General features: G+C 36.2%; 1 protein-coding gene across 1 annotated transcript in view; it reads right to left on the minus strand.

Moving 5' to 3' along the window:
* Positions 1 to 24,127, minus strand: part of LOC117331410 (cadherin EGF LAG seven-pass G-type receptor 2-like) — a 69,249-nt gene that overhangs the window by 40,869 nt on the left and 4,253 nt on the right. Inside the window, 3 exon segments of the mRNA XM_033890115.1 lie at positions 1,505 to 1,630; positions 3,179 to 3,353; positions 7,818 to 8,158. Coding sequence (XP_033746006.1) covers positions 1,505 to 1,630; positions 3,179 to 3,353; positions 7,818 to 8,158 — 642 coding nt within the window.

The following is a 24,127-nucleotide window of genomic DNA, read 5'->3' on the forward strand; positions in this document are numbered from 1 at the left end:
GATCATCACTGGTCGTCATTAAAAGATAGTTTTACGTTTTTAATCTACATTCTAACAAAGCAGTGTAACTAAATTCCAATGAAATCTCTGATCATCTTGAGGTGACGAGATATATAATTATTCATGTCAGAAATTGGGGTAGCCTGCAGTATTAACTTTTCAGAGGAACTTGTACTACAATAACTGAAGACCAAATCTCAATATGCAGGTGTCGTTAGTTACCAGATTAATGATAGTTTACACCTAAAATTAAACAAGAACAAATTTTCGGCAGACTGTACTCCTCCCATTCCTATACAATGTGAGATTCTAATGATAGAATCATGAATACAGGTTTAAAGAGTTAGACCATACAGGGCCGCCAATATACCTGGAGATACCTGGAGATATCATCAGGTTTTACTTGGTTACAGACCAATTAACATAGCCGATAATTTGAAATGTTGACCAACACAATTCTCTACAATGCTGGGTTAAATACCATCAGTATAACTCAATTCGTAAGTGCATCAACATCTGCCAAAAATATCCTTGTCTAACGGCACTCACAGCAGTGTCTGTCTATCACCATTCAGATCAAAGTCAAAATTCTTAATAACAGGCTTCAAATCTCACCACAAAACAAAAGGTTCTGAAAATTTCATTTTATTTAAAAATCAAACAATGAATGGAGATGACCTGTTATCAGTGGCTCGGAATCAATCCAATCATTCCATATTGAGGAAGGTGTAACAAGACCCCGTGATCCAGCCAGCTAAATGCCCACATACAAAAGCTACTAAACACCAAAACCAACTGTAACAATTGCTGTGTTGACTGGATGTGTGCTGGGAATTCAACTGATTACACCCGATCACAATAACCCTGGTTTGTAATCCTTGTGCTGGGCTCCACAAAGGACGGCCATCATTCCACATGGCCTGCAGACCTCAACGACACAATGTTGCAATTTCTCTCAAGAATAACTTTAAGCTAATGTGTTATGCACAGAAACGGTGTCCTTGATCCTCGGTTCCACAAGGCATCACATGAATGCTTTAATCTCTCACCTGTTCAAGTGTTACACATTTAATTCTGAGATCCTTTATACAGTCTGAGAAAACGTCAACTGTCCTACCTTAATTACACAGGAACGCTTCCTTAAACCACACTGATCATTATAGAAGGATAAAATGATGCAAAAATCTAGCATAGTTTATGAAATTTTGCCATATCTATTAAGTTTGAAATATTCTTAATGTTAATTATTCCAGAATTATAAGGAGACACAGTCAATTTCACACATCTACAAATAAAAACTTGACTTTTTCAACTACACATGGTATTTTTCTCTATATATGGTTTTATAAAGCACACCACGTTTTTTGTTTTTGTAAGTGCACAGTATACCTATTTAGATACTTAGTAAGATTTGTCTGGTGTATTTCATGTCATGTAAATTTAACTTCTGATATAACCTAGTGAGAGACAGGAATGCCTCGGTTACCTGTAAAGTTCTCGTTACCTGTAAAGTTCTCGCCACACTGACAGGTGTATCCTCCCTCTCTTCGCACACATGTTCCTCCGTTCACACAAGGACTGCTGTAGCACAAGTTAACCTCGGAGTCACACAGAAAATCCTTCGTCATTCCTAGAATAACATTACCAATTTTATATTCAACTGCTTTGGAAGTGGTATACGATTTTTATGGTGTTTTACTATGATAAAAATTCTCACAATGTACCTTAAAGTTAATTTTTCAAAAACATGAATCCTAGCATTGTTCTGATGAGGTAAATAAATGCAATTGTTAATAAGTACCAAATTGATCGATTACATTGTATGTCTCTTTTTCTACAATGTCTAGTAAAGTTAACACCCTCAAAGGCTGATGTCACTTTAGCATTACTGATATTTAACTAATACCACTGAGAACCAGTATAGGACCACGTGTTATCTAGGACCATGTGTTATCTAGGACCATGTGTTATCTAGGACCACGTGTTATCTAGGACCATGTGTTATCTAGGACCACGTGTTATCTAGGAACAAGTGTTATCTAGGACCACGTGTTATCTAGGAACAAGTGTTATCTAGGAACCAGTGTTATCTAGGAACCAGTGTTATCTAGGACCACGTGTTATCTAGGAACCAGTGTTATCTAGGAACCAGTGTTATCTAGGAACAAGTGTTATCTAGGAACCATTGTTATCTAGGACCATGTGTTATCTAGGACCATGTGTTATCTAGGAACCAGTGTTATCTAGGAACCATTGTTATCTAGGACCACGTGTTATCTAGGAACCAGTGTTATCTAGGAACCAGTGTTATCTAGGAACCAGTGTTTTCTAGGAACAAGTGTTATCTAGGAACCAGTGTTATCTAGGAACCAGTGTTATCTAGGACCACGTGTTATCTAGGAACAAGTGTTATCTAGGACCACGTGTTATCTAGGAACCAGTGTTATCTAGGACCACGTGTTATCTAGGACCACGTGTTATCTAGGACCACGTGTTATCTAGGAACAAGTGTTATCTAGGACCACGTGTTATCTAGGAACAAGTGTTATCTAGGACCACGTGTTATCTAGGAACCAGTGTTATCTAGGACCATGTGTTATCTAGGACCACGTGTTATCTAGGAACAAGTGTTATCTAGGACCACGTGTTATCTAGGACCACGTGTTATCTAGGAACAAGTGTTATCTAGGACCACGTGTTATCTAGGACCATGTGTTATCTAGGACCACGTGTTATCTAGGACCACGTGTTATCTAGGACCACGTGTTATCTAGGAACCAGTGTTATCTAGGACCACGTGTTATCTAGGAACCAGTGTTATCTAGGAACCAGTGTTATCTAGGACCATGTGTTATCTAGGACCACGTGTTATCTAGGAACCAGTGTTATCTAGGAACCAGTGTTATCTAGGAACAAGTGTTATCTAGGAACCAGTGTTATCTAGGAACCAGTGTTATCTAGGACCATGTGTTATCTAGGACCATGTGTTATCTAGGAACCAGTGTTATCTAGGAACCAGTGTTATCTAGGTGTATTTATTGCACATGAGAAGATTTATGTCATAGTAAGATCAGGGGTAACTAAAAGTGCAAAAATGACATCATATTAAAATGACATCGTATTAAAATGATGCTGTGTTAGTATCTGTAGACTACTACAGCAGGTAACAAAGGATTACCTGTGAAACCTGTCGGGCATTTACAGGTGTTGCCGTTGTATGGACGTATTGGGCGGAACAACATCATGTCCGATGTTATAAAGGGTGCAGCTTGGTCAAAGGACACGTGTGACAAACAGATCTCAAAGTTAGGGCATGGTTCTATCACACACAAGTTGTCATCAAATGGCAGCACCTGTAATTACACAACATTTCTAAGAGTTACGACATTCAGATATACAAATGGCAGCACCTGTAATCACACAACATTTCTAAGAGTTACGACATATATATACAATTCATAATCATTACCCTTTGGTTATCAAATATCGGCAAAATATTGATAAGTGGTCAAGTGGTCCTGCCAATTAAAACAAAAGTTTTTAATGAAATCTAAAGCATTTGATTGGCCAATCACCCAGCTGTGATTTTTCTATTCTTCACAGGTAATATAAAGTTATGTCCAGATAATTATATAATGTTGTGTGCAAAGAGCCAATAATTAAAATCCCACAGCCATTGCAGAATCTGTGCTACATGAAGATAACATATTCAAAATGGGGTTTTCGATCAATATGAAAAAATTGTCTGGTACATAATATTCATTCAAGATATTCTTATATCAAAATTTTATGATTTGTAATCCTATATACGGTGTACACCCAGTGTTCCAGAACTTGACCATTTCCTATTCTGTATACAAGACTCATTTCAATAACAGGATAAATTGGCTTCACTGATGTGAAATTCTATTAATTACAAGCATTGGTAACAAATTCCAATAACCTATGTCCTACAATTCCATGTACATACAGAAATGGTAATGTATCACATTGCTGTATTGTATTTTGTGTGGGAACTGTTGCATGCAAGACCAGTAATGAAATCATGTGGGGTCTTTTAAACTGGTACCCATTATCAATACATCAGGATGAAAAATGGCGAGGGAAAATGATCACAGCCAGCTGTCATTATAAACATATTTTTGTTAGATTTTTCTGAAAAGATTTATTGAGTAACTCTCCTAAAACATTGATACTATCTTACTGACCCAGAATATTTGTATACATTAAAAATCCCAGTGACATTCAGATGTATAGGATTGCCGCGTAGAATCATTAATATATTTTCCGTATGATTGACACATCATTACGACAAAGAACCTCATTAACGTACACCATTGGACCAGGGTGTCGGATGAAAATCATTTGGACATCTGTAAGCATTAACGAGATTAAAACAAGTATTTATAAATAACTGACAACAGCCATATGACAAATTTTGATAAATATCATTTGGGAAAGATTATTTGAAATATTTCGTTGGAATTTCAATTAATAACAAGGATATATATAGCCATCAAGATCCGCCGCCCATGCAAATATTGTATTACATGAAATTAAAGTAGGCAAAATGCATAAAAACATGAAACACATGACATAGCATTTAGAATCATTACATGTATTTAATTTGTGTTCAGTCATCAAATTCCTGTAAAAGTAATCAATAGAATTAGTAACAAGTCTACCAATTAAGTTTCATAAAAATCCAATAATTCCTTCAAAAGATTTTGTGCAGAAAGCAATCAGCAAATCAGGTCACAACAGCCTCATTTCATAAAGAGTGGAATGTGACGATAATCAAACTTGAGCGAGGGGTTTAGGTAATTATCGGGGGATGAAAATTCAACTGTAAATTTGAGAGATGTCTATATATATTGATGGAGAAAGTTAAACAACACAAAAAATTGAGAGATGCAGGTTGAGCGCAGACAATAGGAAAGTTTTTTACATTTCATTTGAAAATATTTTAATCCCTTATTAATTATGCGATATGCCGTTATTTTCTATGCTTATTGATATGACTAGTGGTTCAGTTGTGATCACCACCCTAGTTCTTAGAGACTGTGACTTAACCTGGATTTGACCTCAATTAACATGGTGGTGGTGTTGATGAAGCTGAAGATACTTGAGCACCTGGTCTTACTTATTCTCCTTGTTGTTTTTCTGGAGTTTCCATGTAAATTTCGGTTTTTGTTATATTATGCCTATAATATTACACAAAATCATTTATTTGCTGAACTGAACAGAAATGGCTGTAGTAACACAGCTATCACCACTTGTTTATAATCATTTATATGTGTGAAACTCATTTCCTGGTGAGTATGTTTTGTAAGTGCTTTGTCACTACCATCAGCCCACATAGTCACACCTTGTCCCTGTTGCCGGGAGAAACATACAAAGACGACTAACCAGGGGTGGCAACATTATATTGATCTGAATATAGAGCTGGGACATAGTCTCTCACAAAATCTAACTACGTTCTCATAAATACACCTTTGTTCTCTCACAACTATGTTCTCATAAATACAACTATATTCTCTCACAAAATCTAACTACGTTCTCATAAATACAACTTTGTTCTCTCACAAAATCTAACTACTTCCTCAAATGTCCAGCAATGTTCTCATGAAATCCAACTTCTTTCTCTCAAAAATCCAACTACATTTTCACAAATCCATGCATTTTCACAAATCCAATTGCAACTACCTTCTCATAATATCCAACTTCGTTCTCCCAAATTCAGCTATGTTCTCACAAATCCATGCTTTCACCAATCCAACTAACGTTACAATCTCACTAGCCACCCAACAATATCCTCACAAACCCAACATGTTCTCAAATCCAAGTATGTTCTTACAAATCCAACTACATTCTCACCAATCCAAGTATGTTCTCACCAATTCAAGTATGTTCTCATAAATCCAACTACATTCTCACCAATCCATTCTCACCAATCCAACTTACTTATTACACCAATACAGCGGCATATTATATCAATTACATGAATAGAATAATTCCTTTTTTTAAATTGTTCAGAACAAAAACAGATTAATCAGATTCCTTACTATTTTTCTGTCAATATAGAAGTATTTTTCTCAACATGCTATGGGAGATATAAAACTTTAAATCATGTTTTGAAATGCAAAGAAAGGAATTCCTATAATGGATCAGTTAGCTGTGTAATTATTGGTATGATTACTTCTGAACAGGAAAACAGAAATAAGATTACATCGGGAACCAGCGAAGTCATTGTGACAGGCAACTTAAATCCCTACACATTAAAGTTTTGAATGTCCTTAAATGCGTTTATCGACTACCCATACTTATAGCTAGCAAACTGGAAGATCACACAGGTATTTTTACACTGAAGATTAGAGAAATTATTCTGAAGGGTTTGCCTTCAATTTATACAATGCCACTTCCTATATAAAGAGTCTTGTTTCTGATCGATATGATATATAACAGATCTACACCCAATCAATTTGTAGCTTCCACTACAACTCATTTACTATGTACATAACAGTCCCTAAATGAAAACCAAGATTATTTTTAATTGCATACACAGTTTGTTCAAACAAAGCTTGCCCCCTGTGACCCGACTGTCTGATCGTGTACATGTCAATGGTATCAGAGTTTTAAATGGAGCAATGTCGACAATACTGATCTAAAGTGATGGCTACATTTATTCACAATACCAACTGGGTGTCTAGTTACACTTCTGTGAAAAACATCCGCCAGATATCATTTTGAAGAAATACCAATAACTGGTAGGCTATTGTTGCTTTGCAGGTAAAATGTCCCATCACTGTGTCCCAAGATCACCTGTACACCACCATTTCCTCCAATCATACCCAATATACCTTTATCGTCATTGTAAGGTTGTACCATACAGAAATAAATCATTGATTCAAATGGTAATTTGGAACAGACACATTTTCGTCATATTCAAATGAAAATTGTAAATTACTGAAGAAAATTGGTCGGGTAGATTTATATCTATTCAACAAAGCTGCAATCATATCAACATCAAATTTAAAGCAACAACAAATATACATGTACAGAATGGTAGGTTTCCTGAACAAGCTATCATGATGAGACATTTAATGTAAAATGATGACATTTATAGTACCTTCTGTAAAATTCTATGTAAATTCTTATTTTACATATTCTTTAAAATATCACGAACATTTTATCCAAACCATCAACTGGCTGCAAAAATTGTAATTTAAAGAAAATCATTTAATGGATCGTGCAGGCACTGATACACAAATAATCAACATAAACTATGCGTAGATAAAACGCTGATATTTAAATTTCTTAAAAAAATATCAAGTATCTTATCTTGAATTATAAGTAAAAAGTTTGAATTTTTAAAATGTTAATTTTTGAACCATAAACTAAGATAAGAATGAAATTTCCTACACACCAAATGATATCAGATATCCACAGCAGTCCCTTCTGTTCATGTTTTATTGTACAGTATATATATTACATCTTAGGGTCAAAGGTCATAAAAATGAAATTACTTTATTCAAACTAATAAGCAAACAGGCAAGCTTGAGGCAAGGATTGAGAGAATGATTACAGAATTTGTAAGAAAAAATTTCTTTTAACAGATATGTTTTTCAAGTAAGTCCTCTAAAGTCAAGAAATGGGATGCAGAAAAAAAACCCAGTTATAAGCAACTTAAACAAGGGATATGGGCACTTATTAGGGTTGGGTCAAATGTGGTAATGAAACATACTGCACTTGTATAAGACATTTATATTGAAGTTGAGATTTATTACTTTACCAGGCAGATCAAGACATCACCATACCTGAAGAGTGGAGAGATTGGCCAGTAAGATTCGCTGTAGATAGATCTGTTCCTTAAGGTACTCAGCCGAGTGAAATGTCCCATCAGGTTTGCGGACCGACACGCTAACATTCAGAATCTGAGTGCTCACATCAGTGTCATTCTGGATGTTGAGAACAAACACATGTTTTTCTTCCGTCAACATAATGGTTGCCAAGGCATCCACAAAAAACTTGTAGAGAGGGGATAGAAAGGCTGTCTGTGTCATGTTGTTCAGTCGGATTGTAACACTGTTCTGCAACATCTCTGCCCGCACCAACCGCACGTACAGTTGACAGGTTGCTTTGACATCATTCTTACCATCTGAAATATTCAAAATTTGTTTTTATTAAATTACAAGCAAAATTTAGTTATAAATCAAATTAAAATGAGCTAAAGTTAATATCCATACACTTGCCAAATGAAAATCCAGTTGTGGAAGTACAATTTTACTTCATGATCTTGTGACATTTTGTGAAAAAAAATGCTTGAGTAGCAGTTGATGTAGATATAGTGATTGATTTTAAACTTTATTTTTCAACAATTGCAAACAAATTTGTATCATTTTATATTAATCACTATAGATCGCCTGGCTGAAACACGGTGCCTGAGAGGTCTTACAGTGAAACCCACATGGTTGGGCAGGTAACACCAATATACCTTTCATGCCCAATTGGGGCAATTAACCCAGGTTTCCCTCAGGTGAAAGTCCAGTTCATGACTGTTACCATGGCCACTGCACCATCATATTTGGTGCACATGTACTGTGAAGGCTGTAGTCAGACACTGCACTATAACACCCACCTACAGCTTTGTTATTGTTGAGTAGCAAATTGCTAAATTGAGAAAGCTAATAAAATCACAATAGAATGATTTATTTTATTTGTCTTTGGAATGATTTATTTTATTTGTCAACACTTAAATATCAATGAATGATAAAATTATTAAGGTGTTAACCAGGTAAACACTGCACCCAACACCTTAGATCTCTATACCTAACACCACCAGTAGATCAGTATCACATAATATTATACCCAATGACATACACTGCGTGATACACTGGCTGGCCTAGCTACAGGTGATTAGTTTTGTCTTTATTGCATCATTCCCACCAGACCATTGCCCCAGGTAGCCTAGTTCCAAGTCCTAAGGGACCAGATAAAATCATCATTACTGTGGTATATGTATATACGGGTTTATAATTAACATGTGACCTAATTGATGTAAGTTACTGGTATGTAATTAATATGGCAGAAAGATTTCTCAATATTTCAATTAAATCTCAATTTTTTTTCGATGTTTATTTATACCATTTTCATTATTAAAAACAAAATATATTTCTATCAAAACACCTGCACTTTCTAACATTGAGATAGTAATTTGATATTCTGTTCCAGAATACAGAGTGGGATTAGTTGTAATTTAAGACACATCTTTCTGTGGGCGAGATACAGTACATCTGTACATGCGGTGCTGGGAGACCCAACTCGAGCAATATCGTTCTGGAGTTCTTTAGTAAAATGCACAAAACACAAATATGTCTTAACACTTAAAACATAAAGAAGCTATTGACAAGACATCCTGGTAGGCTGGTACAATTAGCAAATGTGTGTTGGCTCCACCTACATTTTCCAATGTTCAACTCCAAACACAAAACAAAATTATTCAGACAGAAAATGACCTCTACTGAACTCTACATTGAAACTCTAATTTGTTATGTCTGGAAAGGGGTTTTTGTATTTTTTAGTTCATTATATTAGAGTGGTACAGGTCCACTTGAAGTGTCAGTAATTATTCCATTCAACACATATAAATATCCAAGCTTACATGCCATCATTATATTACATAATGGATATGGAACTTGTCGGTACACCTATCAAATATTCACGGACCACCAATACCTACATTAATTTCATCAATTAACATCACTCCAAAAAAATTCAATTAGTATTAAGTACTCATTTCGAGACTTTCACTTTTGATTAATGTACGTGACATATTGTAAAATTTGACATTTTTCCCCCTGATCCATCTCTTTTAAAAAGTTTGTGACCTACTTTACAAGCTCAAGAGGAAATGAAAAGGTTTAGAAATGTGTCCTGACGCTAAGGCAAATAGTGATTATAAACTGGGTATTTTTGTCCTCATAAAATCAGGACTATTCCCTTTAAAAACCACACAATACTTTATCACAAGGTTTTGACAGGCCATATAGGAGACCGTGGAACTTTGCATTACAAATTTTACATATCAGCTCTGATGTTGGACGCCATGCATTGATCTACCTTCGTAAACCTGTATAAAATAATACAGGTAAAAAGCAAAAGCTCGGGAAGTATTCGGTGTAAAGCCTGTAGCAGCCATCTGAGCAAGCTGTATCGCAAAGATCTTTTCTAAAATAGAAATTACAATAGCTTATCTATTTCACAAGTATCCTCTGATTTACCTCAGATACGGCCATGAGAAAAAATCCTGTTGAATTTAATTAAAAATATAAACAGGTACAACGCCAGATAACAAACAGTAAAGCTAAAATCTCTTATTCAAACAATCTTGTTCAAATGAATCCCGAATATCTTACCCGACTACCTGCAGCTGACTGGTGACTAAAGAAAAAGTCATTTCCAAAGTGTTTAAAGATGCCTAAAGATACTAGTCAGGCACAAATTCATGCCATTTTGAAACATACATCAGAAGTCATTAGAAAACCACTTCATGTTTTTATGGAAACAATATATACGGTAATGAATGTACTGCTTTCCTTAGAAAACAGTATACATATAATACATAGAAATATACATACACATTTGTTTTATTGAAGTATAATGTAATAAATGTATTTAACTGCTTCCTCCATACGTAGCACCTGTATTGACAGGATTCTCCCTACACGGAGGTGACGCGACCCACTGTAATACCAACACAATGGGTGTTCCCGTGCCACCTGTATAGCGTTATTTACCTAAAACAACTTGACTAATAGTGCTGTGACTTATCCCCAGTCAATATTTGCGCCTAATGGTCACCTTAGCGTGTGATTTGTATACCCTATTTACCAGTACCTGTTGTCCATGTCCAACCTAATCTTAGACAATGTTTGTCTAGTGTATCATTAACTAGCACCTCCTCCGATACCTTATTTAGCTTGAATGTGATTATTATACATCTAGGTATATATCAGGACTCCGCCATTACAGATATATCCACAGTTTAAGATTCTAGAAAATCATACAAGTATTCCATAATCCTCACACAATGTTTGAAAGCTAGGATTAACTATATATAGCTATCACCTTAGTTGATCAATATTTACGCAGTTTTATCCATATTTACCAAGAACTTGCTATAGTATTTCCCACTGGTTTTTAACCCCTTTTCTATAATTTATACCGGACATGTTGAGCCTGTTTCTTCAAAAGAATGCAATATATTTACAATACATGTCAACTTTTAAGTGTTTGTTAATCCATCAAAATGACCAACATGGAAACAATGGCGAGAAACTGGCAACTACAAACAATCCCATCCACCCCACAATTCATGAAATCATTCCTTGAGAATTGTTGTCCTCGTTAATCCTGCACTATCGCTATCTTTAACTATTTTCGATGCATTTTGTGGCCATAAAGAGGGTCTTATCTTTATATAAGGTTGCTACCAATTAAGTAGCTGATCAGGCTATGATATTCATAACCAACTAAAAATTTGGTTATGTTTTTAGCATTCTATACCAATTTACATTACAAATTATATGTCTATAAACCATAATTAAATACAATATGTGTATGGCGCAGCAAGGTAATGAAAAAGCAATTCAATAGTTCAAGGTTCAATTCCTAGAGGAGACAAAAGGAACTAGTTTTCAAAAATGAATTTCATACATTCCTGATAGACATCAACAACAAATCCAGCTTCTACACCACAGTGACAGATTTCCAGTCCAAATGTAGCGTGTTTCGGCCATTACTCAATGTTCTTATCACAGTGATGAGATAAGTAGGTAAACATATCACTATCCAAACATGTGGAGTTTACAGAGGGAAGATAAACCACAGGGTTTCCATTTACTGTCCATAAAAGTCAAGTGAGGGTGTCCAACCCTGTCAGCACACACATACTGCAGTTAGGACATATCAGCATGTATTCTACTCCAAATTTAAATTTCTTTTCTACATGGATCTTTTATCTTTTGAGTTGATGAATCAAGAAAGCTTCATAAATTACATGGATTTCGAAATATTTTTCAGATGATGAATCCAAAGGACTTTTGATGTCCTTTAAGTCACTACACTCTAATTAGTTTTACATTAATTGTTGATTTGATGATAATTCATTGGACATCAATAGGAGCATTATTTGAAAGTTCAAGCTAAAAACTGAACCTTGATCATGATCAATCTAAAAACTAGACAACCTTATTCACCTCAGAAGTTTTTTCCTAATCTACAATTTTTGAAAAATTTCCAGCTACGTTTGTTTAAAGTCCTATGTTACAGTATCTAATATGTCAGGCCTTAAAAGCAAAATATTTCATCAATATATATATATATCATGTTGTGACAGACATTGTGTCTATGTCAAAACTGATCTCATGTCAAATCAATATTTAATGACTACCAGAATACTTTCTGGTAGCAGAGATCATCATAGCCGTCTGATGCTGGTTTTTATTAGATATACATGCCAGGATGGTGATCTGAAAACCTTCTGTTTTATGTTCAGAATGATAACCATCAAGTCAGGCATCAAAATTACCAAATACAACACAAGACATTTCTTGTTTAAGACTTAACAGTTGCATACATGTTGGAGTTGGACGGTTAGGACATTTTAGAATCCCCCCCCCCCCCCCCCCCCATTTATTTAAAGGCATATAATGCATGTGTATAGAATTAACTAAAACTTTAAAACAGGCTAATAGTATGTTCTCAAATGTGAAAAATAAAAAAAAGGTTAAAATGGGCAAAACAAATAAAATGGAAAATCAGTACACACAACTCTTGTGGTAGCAACCATATTGTGATGTAGAAGTGTGTTGGACAATTCTACTTTGTCCATTTACTAAAGATGACCAGATTCCAGTATCCCCCTCCACCCCCTTATAGACCAACCCTCCCTCCTCCAGTTGTCCACCCCCTTATAGCCCCCACCCCTCCCTCCTCCAGCTTTCCACCCCCTTATAGCCCCACCCCTCCCACCTCCAGCTTTCCACCCCCTTATAGCCCCACCCCTCCCTCCTCCAGCTTTCCACCCCCTTATAGCCCCTCCCCCTCCAGCTTTCCATCCCCTTATAGCCCCACCCCTCCCTCCTCCAGCTTTCCATCCCCTTATAGCACCACCCTTAATTCCCTCCTCCAGCTTTCCACCCCCTTATAGCCCCTCCCTCCTCCAGCTTTCCATCCCCTTATAGCCCCACCCCTCCCTCCTCCAGCTTTCCACCCCCTTATAGCCGCACCCTTCCCTCCTCCAGCTTTACACCCCCTGATAGTCCCACCCTTCCCTCCTCCATCTTTCCACCCCCGTATAGTCCCTCTCCTCCCTCCTCCAGCTTTCCATCCCCTTATAGCCCCTCTCCTCCCTCCTCCAGCTTTCCACCCTCTTATAGGACCACCCCTCCCTCCTCCAGCTTTCCATCCCCTTTATAGCACCACCCCTCCCTCCTCCAGCTTTCCACCCCCTTATAGCCCCACCCCTCCCTCCTCCAGCTTTCCACCCCCTTTATAGCCCCTCCCCTCCCTCCCTCCAGCTTTCCATCCCCCTTATAGCACCCCTCTCCTCCCATCCTCCAGCTTTCACCCCTTTATAGGCCCCTCCCCCTCCCTCCTCCCAGCTTTCCATTACCCTTTATAGCCCACTCCACTCCCTCCTCCAGCTTTCCACTCCCCTTATAAGGCCCCACCCCTCCCTCCTCCAGGCTTTCCACCCCCTTATATGCCCCTCCCCTCCCTTCCTCCCAGGCTTTCCATCCCCTGTATAGCCCCACCCCTCCCTCATCCCAGCTTTCCACCCCCCTTATAGCCTCCACCCTTATTCCCTTCCTCCAGCTTTCCACCCCCTTATAGCCCCTCCCCTCCCTCCTCCAGCTTTCCATCCCCTTATAGGACCACCCCTCCCTCCTCCAGCTTTCCACCCCCTTATATGACCACCCCTCCCTCCTCCAGCTTTCCATCCCCTTATAGCCCCACCCCTCCCTCCTCCAGCTTTCCACCCCCTTATAGCCCCACCCTTAATTCCCTCCTCCAGCTTTCCACCCCCTTATAGCCCCTCCCCCTCCAGCTTTCCACCCCCTTATAGCCCCTCTCCTCCCTCCTCCAGCTTTCCATCCCCTTATAGCCCCACCCCTCCCTCCTCCAGCTTTCCATCCCCCTTATAGCCCCACCCTTAATTCCCTCCTCCAGCTTTCCACCCCCTTATAGCCCCACCCCTCCCTCCTCCAGCTTTCCACCCCCTTATAGCCCCACCCCTCCCTCCTCCAGCTTTCCACCCCCTTATAGCCGCACCCTTCCCTCCTCCAGCTTTCCACCCCCTTATAGCCCCACCCCTCCCTCCTCCAGCTTTCCACCCCCTTATAGCCCCACCCCTCCCTCCTCCAGCTTTCCATCCCCTTATAGCCGCACCCTTCCCTCCTCCAGCTTTACTGTGTGATGCATATGATAGGCCCATTCAGAGGACATGACTGTCAGTAATATTTCGTATCAATATCTAAATCCTTAGGTCTAGCATTCAAAAGCCATGATCATTCCTCACACGCCTCCATGAATCAGATGATGACAATAAAATTTCTTTGATAGAATCTTATAAATGGTTGAAGACATTAAGTCAGTGTCAATCTTGATGGCTTATTAAGAGCAGATGGTGAAGCACGTCCACAGCAATGAAATCGTAATTACCACCATAGCCTCAGGTTTGACATTCTCAGCAACTAGTTTCTTTATTCAATGCCGAGGACACTGATTGTCAGTTTAACCAGAACAAAATTTTCAATTCACACTTTTGAATTCATGTGCCTGTAGATGTACCAATTCACAACTCTCCCATTTATGTCTGTTTTCCTTCAACCATTCATGTGTCTCTAGATGTACCTATAGACTCTCCCATTTAGGTGCGTTTTCCTTCACCTTTCATGTGTCTCTAGATGTACCTATAGACTCTCCCATTTAGGTGTGTTTTCCTGTACCAACCCTCCCCTTAAGGTGTTTTCCTACCAACTCTCCCATTTAGCTGTGTTTTCCTTCACCGTTCTGATCAGGTCAGGAAGCAATCCCCAATTTCTCAATTTAGTTAACACAAAAGACGTAGATATAAGTTATCTGGATGAGTTCATTACAATACGTTATCTGGATGAGTCCACTACAATAAGTTATCTGGATGAGTCCACTACGATATAAGATATCTGGATGAGTCCACTACATTATAAGTTATCTGGATGAGTTCATTACAATAAGTTATCTGGATGAGTCCACTACATTATAAGTTATCTGGATGAGTCCACTATGATATAAGTTATCTGGACGAGTTCATTACGATGTAAATTATCTTGATGAGTCCACTACGATATAAGTTATCTGGATGAGGCCATCATGATATATCTGATCTAGATGAGTCAACTACCATGCATACATATGTAAATAAATATATAAATAAATCAATAAATGAAATACTATTTAACCAAGAGACATGTGAAATTACATGTATAGTATCCTTTTTATGCTTTAATGGTCTTATAGACACTCTGGGGAAAATATTTCATTGATCAGTTTATCAAGATTTGTTGAATGAAATCGTACGAAAAAAAAGTAATATTTCTGTAACTGTTCCTTCTGAATACTAAAATTAGTTTTTATTGAATTAAGTTCCACTATATACATATGTATATTGACTATGTGCACAAAGGCAATAATGCCTATTGCATTATAAAGATCTATTTATATATATACGGTAAACCTCCGATTAATTCGAACACGCGGATAGTTCGAACACACATTTTTTTCTAGAAAAACAGTAATTTTTTAGCTAGTAATAGTTCGACCTCTGGCTGTTTATAACTGACACCATTTCGGATAGTTCGAACTTGTCAAATGAAGAACGTAAAGTAAGGTTTTTTTTATCGGCAAACTCAATTGAAAGCTCGCGACGACCCGGCCCCGATGACCGGCCCAGAAAAAATGCCAAGATTTAAATTTGATCAACAAGCACGTTTAGGTTAAAAGATTGTATGCGTGATCATTAGAATGCGTCTGTGATTTAATATATATGCCACATATTTTAGCTTTAATTCGGTTTTTGTTACATTGCAAAATACACCACGCACGAGACAGCTGATTGCAAAATTTAGGCCCCGACAATGTATAAATAACATGCGATATTTGTATTCGCGCTGTGTATGGCAAACTAAGAAATCATCCGTGTATTTTCACATATAGCTAGTGTTAACTTAGCATTATGATTATTTAATTGTGACTGGACAATCTCTTAAGTATTGCCAATCAAGGTATTACCTGAAAACCTGCGACCTCACGCTAGGTAAGCAGGCCACGCGAGGTGTCGCTTGCCCGATCGTGCTGAGTGACGTGAAGAGCATTCATATCCAGTCAAAACAATCCACAGGTGTCCCAATTAGTGATGGATAATTTTGCAGGTATCAACTATGTTTTGTAGATAATACGACTGGGCATATTTACATGTAAAAGCAGACATGTTGATGTTCTGACCTAATTTTACCAACACATATCGCCTATTTTTACAGTAGTGGTTTCGTAAACGGAACAGGTTATGAAGACTGCTTTTGATGTATTTTAAGAGACCATTTATTACAATAATAAAGTGATAGTTTCTCATTCAGATAAAAAATATAATCATGCAAAGATTATACTGTACAAATGTTTAACTTTTGTGTCACAAATGAAACGTGTACTGTAGTGTTATGGGGCCTACTGTAGCTACGCATTGCCCGATCCGCGAGCGACTTCGTGCAAAAACCATCATAATTATCGCGAAATGAAGAACGTTTAACGATCAATTAATATTGAATTAAATGAAAAACTATCATTTTACTTACTTATAAATGTGCCATTGTTCAGGCCGCCGTTGTTACGTATCGGATTTACGATGGATGTGTTTGTGTCTAATGATTTTACTCTGCCGAGATTTCCGCCGATATTGTCTCGAATAGTTCGAACTCACGCATATTTTCTGGAGCATAATTTCGAATAATTTGAACAGGTTCGTCAATATTTATTTAATTTTGTTCGAACTAACCGGAGGTTTACCGTATGTCATCTTTCTGAGTCCAGTGTGATACATGTTATCTGGACAAAAAAAAGTCAATTACTTATTCGTCTGCGTTTGACCAATTTTTCTATCACTAGACCTTGTGTTTATTAAGTCACATTTCAATAGACACTGAAGAAGACTTGCGAGTCTACAACAGGACCAGAGAGTGCATACAGCCTGGCATATCCGAGTCACCATATTGATCAGGGATCAGTACTCTGATATTGATTATCTCAGCATGTCCTCCTAACACAACATGCAACAAGCCAAGCAGTACATAGCTATCTATCCTTTACTACAGTATATTACAGAGAAAACTCAGATTATCTCTTTAGGATTGGAAGTCATGTTCACCAAAAAAACTTGTTTAATATTTACAGTAACAAGTGATCATCAGATTCTGACATCTTACTTGATTTATACCCAAAGAACATGCCCATGTATAATGACCTCTATTTTTGAAAGTGGTAGCTTTAGGATTGCATTTCAAATTGGAGCTACAAAGAGGACAATTTCTCAAATAGAAAAAAATCTTTGTTTTGAATTTTTTGTCTCTCAATAAACCTGTAAGATCAAAGAAAAATTTTAACTCCAAACTCCACTCTAGTTCTTGTACCTTTCCAATCACACATAATTCTAAAATTCACCTTAAAAGATATAGGTCTTATAAATAAAATTAATTGGTACCAACCATTAGCCTTTCAACAGCCTAATATTACTGCATATATTACTGATTATAGAAATATTTCTGATACCCTGACAGACTGTATATGGTCTAATAAAATACATTTTATATAGTGGTAAAGAGTCATAAGGGTACAACTTTCTGGCATGTATTCAAACTTCTATTCTGTCATATGTAAGTCAGTATAGGTTTCCAATTAGTCCCCACAAATACCTCAATACATTCATTCAAGTTAAAACCTTTTATCAGAACAACATTGAAGACTATATTGTTAGACAATGTACATTGATACAATTCACTATTTAACGAGTTATTTTGTAAGCTTTAAATACCAAAACATACTAAAAGCATTGCCAGATATTATTCTTCGTTCTAAAATCACAATGTACTACTGACTATAATGACCTAATACAAATATGTACATTTCGTTTGCCAGACCTGTACCTGGTCAGTTAAAGCTTTTTAATGATTCAGACACAGTGAGTACCCTTTGATCGGTCAGATCAGAGGAAAGTTCGGTCATGTGTGACCATCAAGATACCTACGCTATCAGGTGTGTGATATTGGGGACCTAGAAAAGCTTTGTAACATTAATACAACAAGCTACATAGGGTATAGACTATCTCAGGATATATGGTTGGTTAATTGTCAGTAAACTACCTTCCATCTCCTTTGATCAAACCTAGTCTACCTACTTATAACAATTAAATATCAAATGCCTGATTAAAAAGATAGCTACAGGTACAGAGTGGTCAGATGTTAAAGCTTCTTGGTCAGGTCTTGTCAGTCAGATCAAAGATTGGCAGAAAATATGCAGACAGACATGGAAAACTGGTGCAGACTCCAGCAGTGGAATAAATTATGGAAATCACAACTGAGAACCACATGGTTTTTAGAGTCCAGAAATTATATGCAGGACCACAGAGAAGAAAATGGCTAACTCTAATCCTAAATAAATATTTATGTATCATTCTTGACATTCTTTGTAGAAAAAATAGATGCATCAAATCAAATATGCATGTATGCAGTAGAATACAATGGTATGCACTGCACCAATGCAGCTATCAACACAAGCAGATATCCTCAGCACCAGTGCTTGCCCTATAGGCAGAGGTCAACAGACAATAAATCTCCTACAATCTATAGCCACCATCAGCTCTTTTCCTGCGATCATTAATTCATGTTTTTCCTTGTCAAATCAATATGCAAAATCAATGCCAGACCACTAAACACCGTTTATTCTGAATCAATACCTATTATTTCACAACTCTGTCAAATTGCACATTCATTATATATGTCTGCTTTTTTCCATTATGTTCCCAAATTGAGGTTTCAACATCATTTTTTCAAAGTCAATATCTGTTTCTTTATATATAATTACATCTCTGTCAAACTGTACGTTTATTTTACAGCCGCTAAATGATACTGACATTTTTCCAGAATTTTTTTCGATTCACCTATTGCAGCTAATGGTACATAATGCAAATTCTACAATCTACTCATCTTCTCTCGCCTGTCTGTGGTCGCGGTTAATAAATAGGCTGATATGACTGCAGAGATATGGAACTAGGGACAAATGGACCAGACATTTCAATATAATCGCGAGTAAAATCCCTCTAGCTTTACCTGAAGCAAGAACATTTACATGAGACAAATGTTAATCATTTATGCCACATTGAATGGAGCTTAATCATGATCACCAGCTAATGTATACTTGTTGTTCAAAATTATCTTTACGGGGACAACACAGCTAAATACAAAATGGCCATGACGTAATTTTTGACATGTCATGTATGATAACACTTTGACTCTACACTATATATGAGATAAATCATTACAAAAATATCTCTAGAGTTGTAGAGAGAATATATTTAAGTCTGTTGGCACACTTAAGTTGAAGATCCTAGACTTTCGTATTGAAAACTTTGTGATATCCAATAATGTACAGAAATTATAAGAATATTTTATCAAAATTTCCTGAGAAGCTTTAAAAATGAACAGAAGCTCAACACATGCAATCTGAACCCATACAAGGTATTCGCTTATATCCTTCATCTCACTCCAGATACATATACCACGACAAATATAGCTCAATTGAAGCTCCTAACCTATAGCACTGGAGCTCGAGATCATAACATGATCCTTAGTACAAGAAGCGATATAAATACCAGTAAGCTAAATGGAAACGAATATTTTCAATGTCACAAATAAAATCTCCAGGAAAAGAGAACCTGTTTTTTACCTTACATTTGTAAGGCGTGAAACTACAGCCCTGGGATTAACAAAAGGTTTCAGTAAATCCAGCATTGTTTTCTCCATAAATCAATAGAACCATGAATCTGACAATGGCATTTTGTCTGTCGGTGTAATGGTTGGCACAGTATAGTTCATGCCTAGACTACAAACCAGCAGTACTGTATGTATATTTTATGGCTGTTCCACTAGTACTGCAGTCAGACTTCAATTTTTTTTTTTTTCATGGTAGAATTCTTAGCCTGGTCATGACAGTGGTCAATAATTTTGTTATATGGAGCTGGATATAGTGTTCGCCAAATGGGTTATTTCTGTTGATCAATAATAAAAAAGATGATTTGAATATTTATGAATACCAGAAAATTGTGAACTCTAGTTTAATGCCTCATAATTCACCCACTTTCTTCTGAATTTAATTAATTGTAAATTAATTATGGCAAATTTTAATGAAACCATTGCATATTTTCTTTGAAAATTGACATTGATTTGAACAGAAATAATATGAATGGTTCAACATGGTGGGGGTAAAAGATTCACTTTAGAAAAATTTCAACTTCATAAAAAGGTTCTCATAGATCGATGATCTTGAAAAGCTCTGCAACGTACTTAAAAGTCAATTGATAGCTAAAAGATACAAGCAAAAATAAACAGTGCATTTAATTGCAACGTAGTACTAATGTACTTTTTGATTGACAACTCTAATAAAACACCCATTCTGATCAGTAATCTGAAATCTCCAGTAATTAAAGCACTTTTAGCTAAACACATTTAAACCAATGTGAAATATACAATTTTCAGGCTAATACTGACAATAAAACATGAAACCCAAAGTGTCAGAAACATAATTATTCCAAGATTAAATGAAGAGGAAACTTATTATTGGCCTCGCTACTGGTACAAACTACATATTACAGGAAGGTTTTCCCTATTGTGGGACAGACTGCTCCGGTAGATCAACTTATACTATTCGAAAGAAACTCATTTGAAAAGCGGAATATACTAGGGACCAACAGCCCACAGGTCCCTCGGGAAATAAATTCCATCAGACTATAAAATTATCATATATATCCAATCTAAAGGTCACAAACAGGACCAATAGCAAGCAGGGCAAAAGAAAAACCTTCCTTGTATTTTTGGCCAACTGAACGTTGTAATGCACATACAAGAAATGATAAAATTTCATGTTCAAACCCCTGGGGGTGGCCTTTAGATCTAGAGCAGGTGCCCTCTTCACATCATTAACATTATATATATTAAGAATTGTATTGTGAACCAATTTATTTAAAATTCACTTTTGTACTTCAGGGGCATGTGCACTTACTGATACTGGTCCTAGATCACAATTTTTTTGTGGAAAGTTAAATTATACTGATTAATTTTTTAACCTTCTTCTGAGATATGTGGGCTAGTGAGTACAGATGATTAATTACATAAAGTAAACAGAGACCATATAGCTGCCACAGACTGAAGAATGCCAGTAGTGGCATTATACATGCGACTATTTATCAAACTCTTTGAAAACTTATTATATATTTGTATATAACTACCATACACTAAAAGATGTCTTTATCATATTTTACTTCTCTGCAAATGCAGAAGCCAGTCACCTGTACACCAATTATAGGAAAATGTTGATTTAATTTTTTTGTGAAATTATATAAGGTCTTATTGTGCTAGTCAAGTACATAAAAATGTATACATGACATCAAGTCAAAAATTGTGGTGTCACTGTCATTGTTCCACCTGTAACTTTAACGGGGTGTATGATCATATTTCTTTCTAGAAGTGAATTAGAATACCAGTCATAAGGAAATTCATATACGATATACCTGGGGTAGAATTAAATGATAGGATTTCATTCTAAGCCAAGTCTAAAATGGGTTTCAAACTCACAGGTTTATAACAAACTATACAGGTGATTTACATATACCACACTGTACCACATACCTGATCACGAGATTGGACTTTTTTTTTGTCCAAAATATTAACCCAAATAAAAATGTAGCAGTTTAATTTAACATCAATGAATATTCATACCCAGGTATTGCCTTCTCTACCTGTAACCAACACATGCATAAATGCCTTTCTTTACTCTGCTGATATCCCACACAATTTATGTACCATCAAGCGTTTGGGGTTTGTTTGAAATTATTGTATTATGTAGACAATATTTTCAATAATAAAATATCAAATATGATTTACATCAGCAGAGTTAATGATATGGATAATAAATACACCTGTACATGTAGTGATATTGATAAAGCAGTATTATCTGTAGAATTTAAATTAATAACATCAATATTGACTTGGAACTAAACTTTCAATGTTAATTATATTATACATAAAATTTACGTCATTACATTGTCCAGATGGTGTACTTTCGGGATGGATGAATGCCCACAATTAAAATGCATATATGATTCACTAACAGCTAGCTATTAATTACTCAGTGACTTGAGTTTTCTTAATGTTTTCATTAAGCTATTCAAGTTAATATTTGTCTCTGAACAGAATTCAAGAATAATAGGTATTTAGTCTTAAATATTAAAATCTACAAGTTCTACAACTGAACACATTTACCATGATTTAGTTTCTATGGCACTATAGCTGTAATTCAATAAATATAAAATTCCATAGTGTCAGTGCTCATTTTCTCTAATTAAAATCAATATTGAATCATTATGTCATGTCTGGCAGGTATGTGATAAAAGACTCAAAATCCCCATGCCATATGGTAAGAATGCATAAAATTATGCACACTCAAAAGCAATCAAGCAAATACATGTCTCATGACCACATTTTTAAATGCATTTCCATCATAAATCCTATCATGTAACAGCATATAGTTAGAAATAACAGAAATTTATTATTTAATGAGTCTATAGAGCACTTATACTACACAGGGTGTTTTGTGCATGATCAAATTTTTTAATTATGGCAGTATATCTATATATTGGTCGTGACTATTCAATATAAAACTGATTGGGCCGGCAAAGCAAATTACACATTGTCTTTGTGATCGTAGAAATATTTCCTCAGTCCAACATGAAACTCATCAAATGACCTTGCAATATTCTGTTCCTACTAGTATTGTTACAACAGATTACAAATACACTCCACGAATCAGTTGGACTAGGTACTCCAATTAAACACCTGTACACAATCATTAGCAGGTTGCTGCAGGTGCTTGTGAGAGCTGATTAGGGGCATGGTTATCATTACTACAGGAAGTGATCAGGTGTATTAGACTGGCCCCTGTTACTGCCCCAGGTCATCAATAAACTAAGTCTTCATCCTGTCAGTAATCTATGCCAGCTTAATTGATATTCATCAGAATTTAGTTACTGTTGTTCAAAAATCATGATCACTCTGAATAACTATCAATACCATATTATTCAACTTGAATTTCACCGTTTAATATGTATAACTATAATTTTAAGTATTACTTTATTCTGAAGTTTTCCACGAAGATCTATATAGTCACAATGGAAAAGTTTGTATAAGAATATTTGCTTATTTTCAGATCTAGATTTAATAGTCAAGATTGAAAATGTTACTTAAGTTGATATATTTTGTTTTATAAAAGGGATAATTGGCAGCTGAAAAATCAAAGTAACCAAAAAACGGTGTTTGTGACAATCATAGATTTTTGACACATGTAGTTTATTTAGTGGTATATATATATAATAAATACAATTTGAGAAAAAACTACAATATTTACCAACATCCCTCAACTTGTAGTTTTATAAAAAATCTATTTTCTGTTGATATTTGATAATTAACCAAGTTGGATATTTGGCTATAAGCTAGCTGCCCACAGGTGTTTGTTAATATGATGTCAGATGTGCTGTCCAATTCAATTTGACACATTAGTGTTGCCATATCATATCAATTTAATTTAGAAATCTGTTGACAGCATGTCAAAATCTGCTGTCAGTAGTAAGGTTCTGGTTCCATTGTCCTCTACATATTGACAATAGTGTGAAGTCTCAACAATAGCCAGAGGGATTTATAAATATTAGTCAACATATGTACATTGTTTGTACTCAATCCCACCTGTCAATCAAAATACAGGTCTATCA

This window comes from Pecten maximus, chromosome 7 (assembly GCF_902652985.1).
Source record: "Pecten maximus chromosome 7, xPecMax1.1, whole genome shotgun sequence".
Classification (NCBI taxonomy): domain Eukaryota; kingdom Metazoa; phylum Mollusca; class Bivalvia; order Pectinida; family Pectinidae; genus Pecten; species Pecten maximus.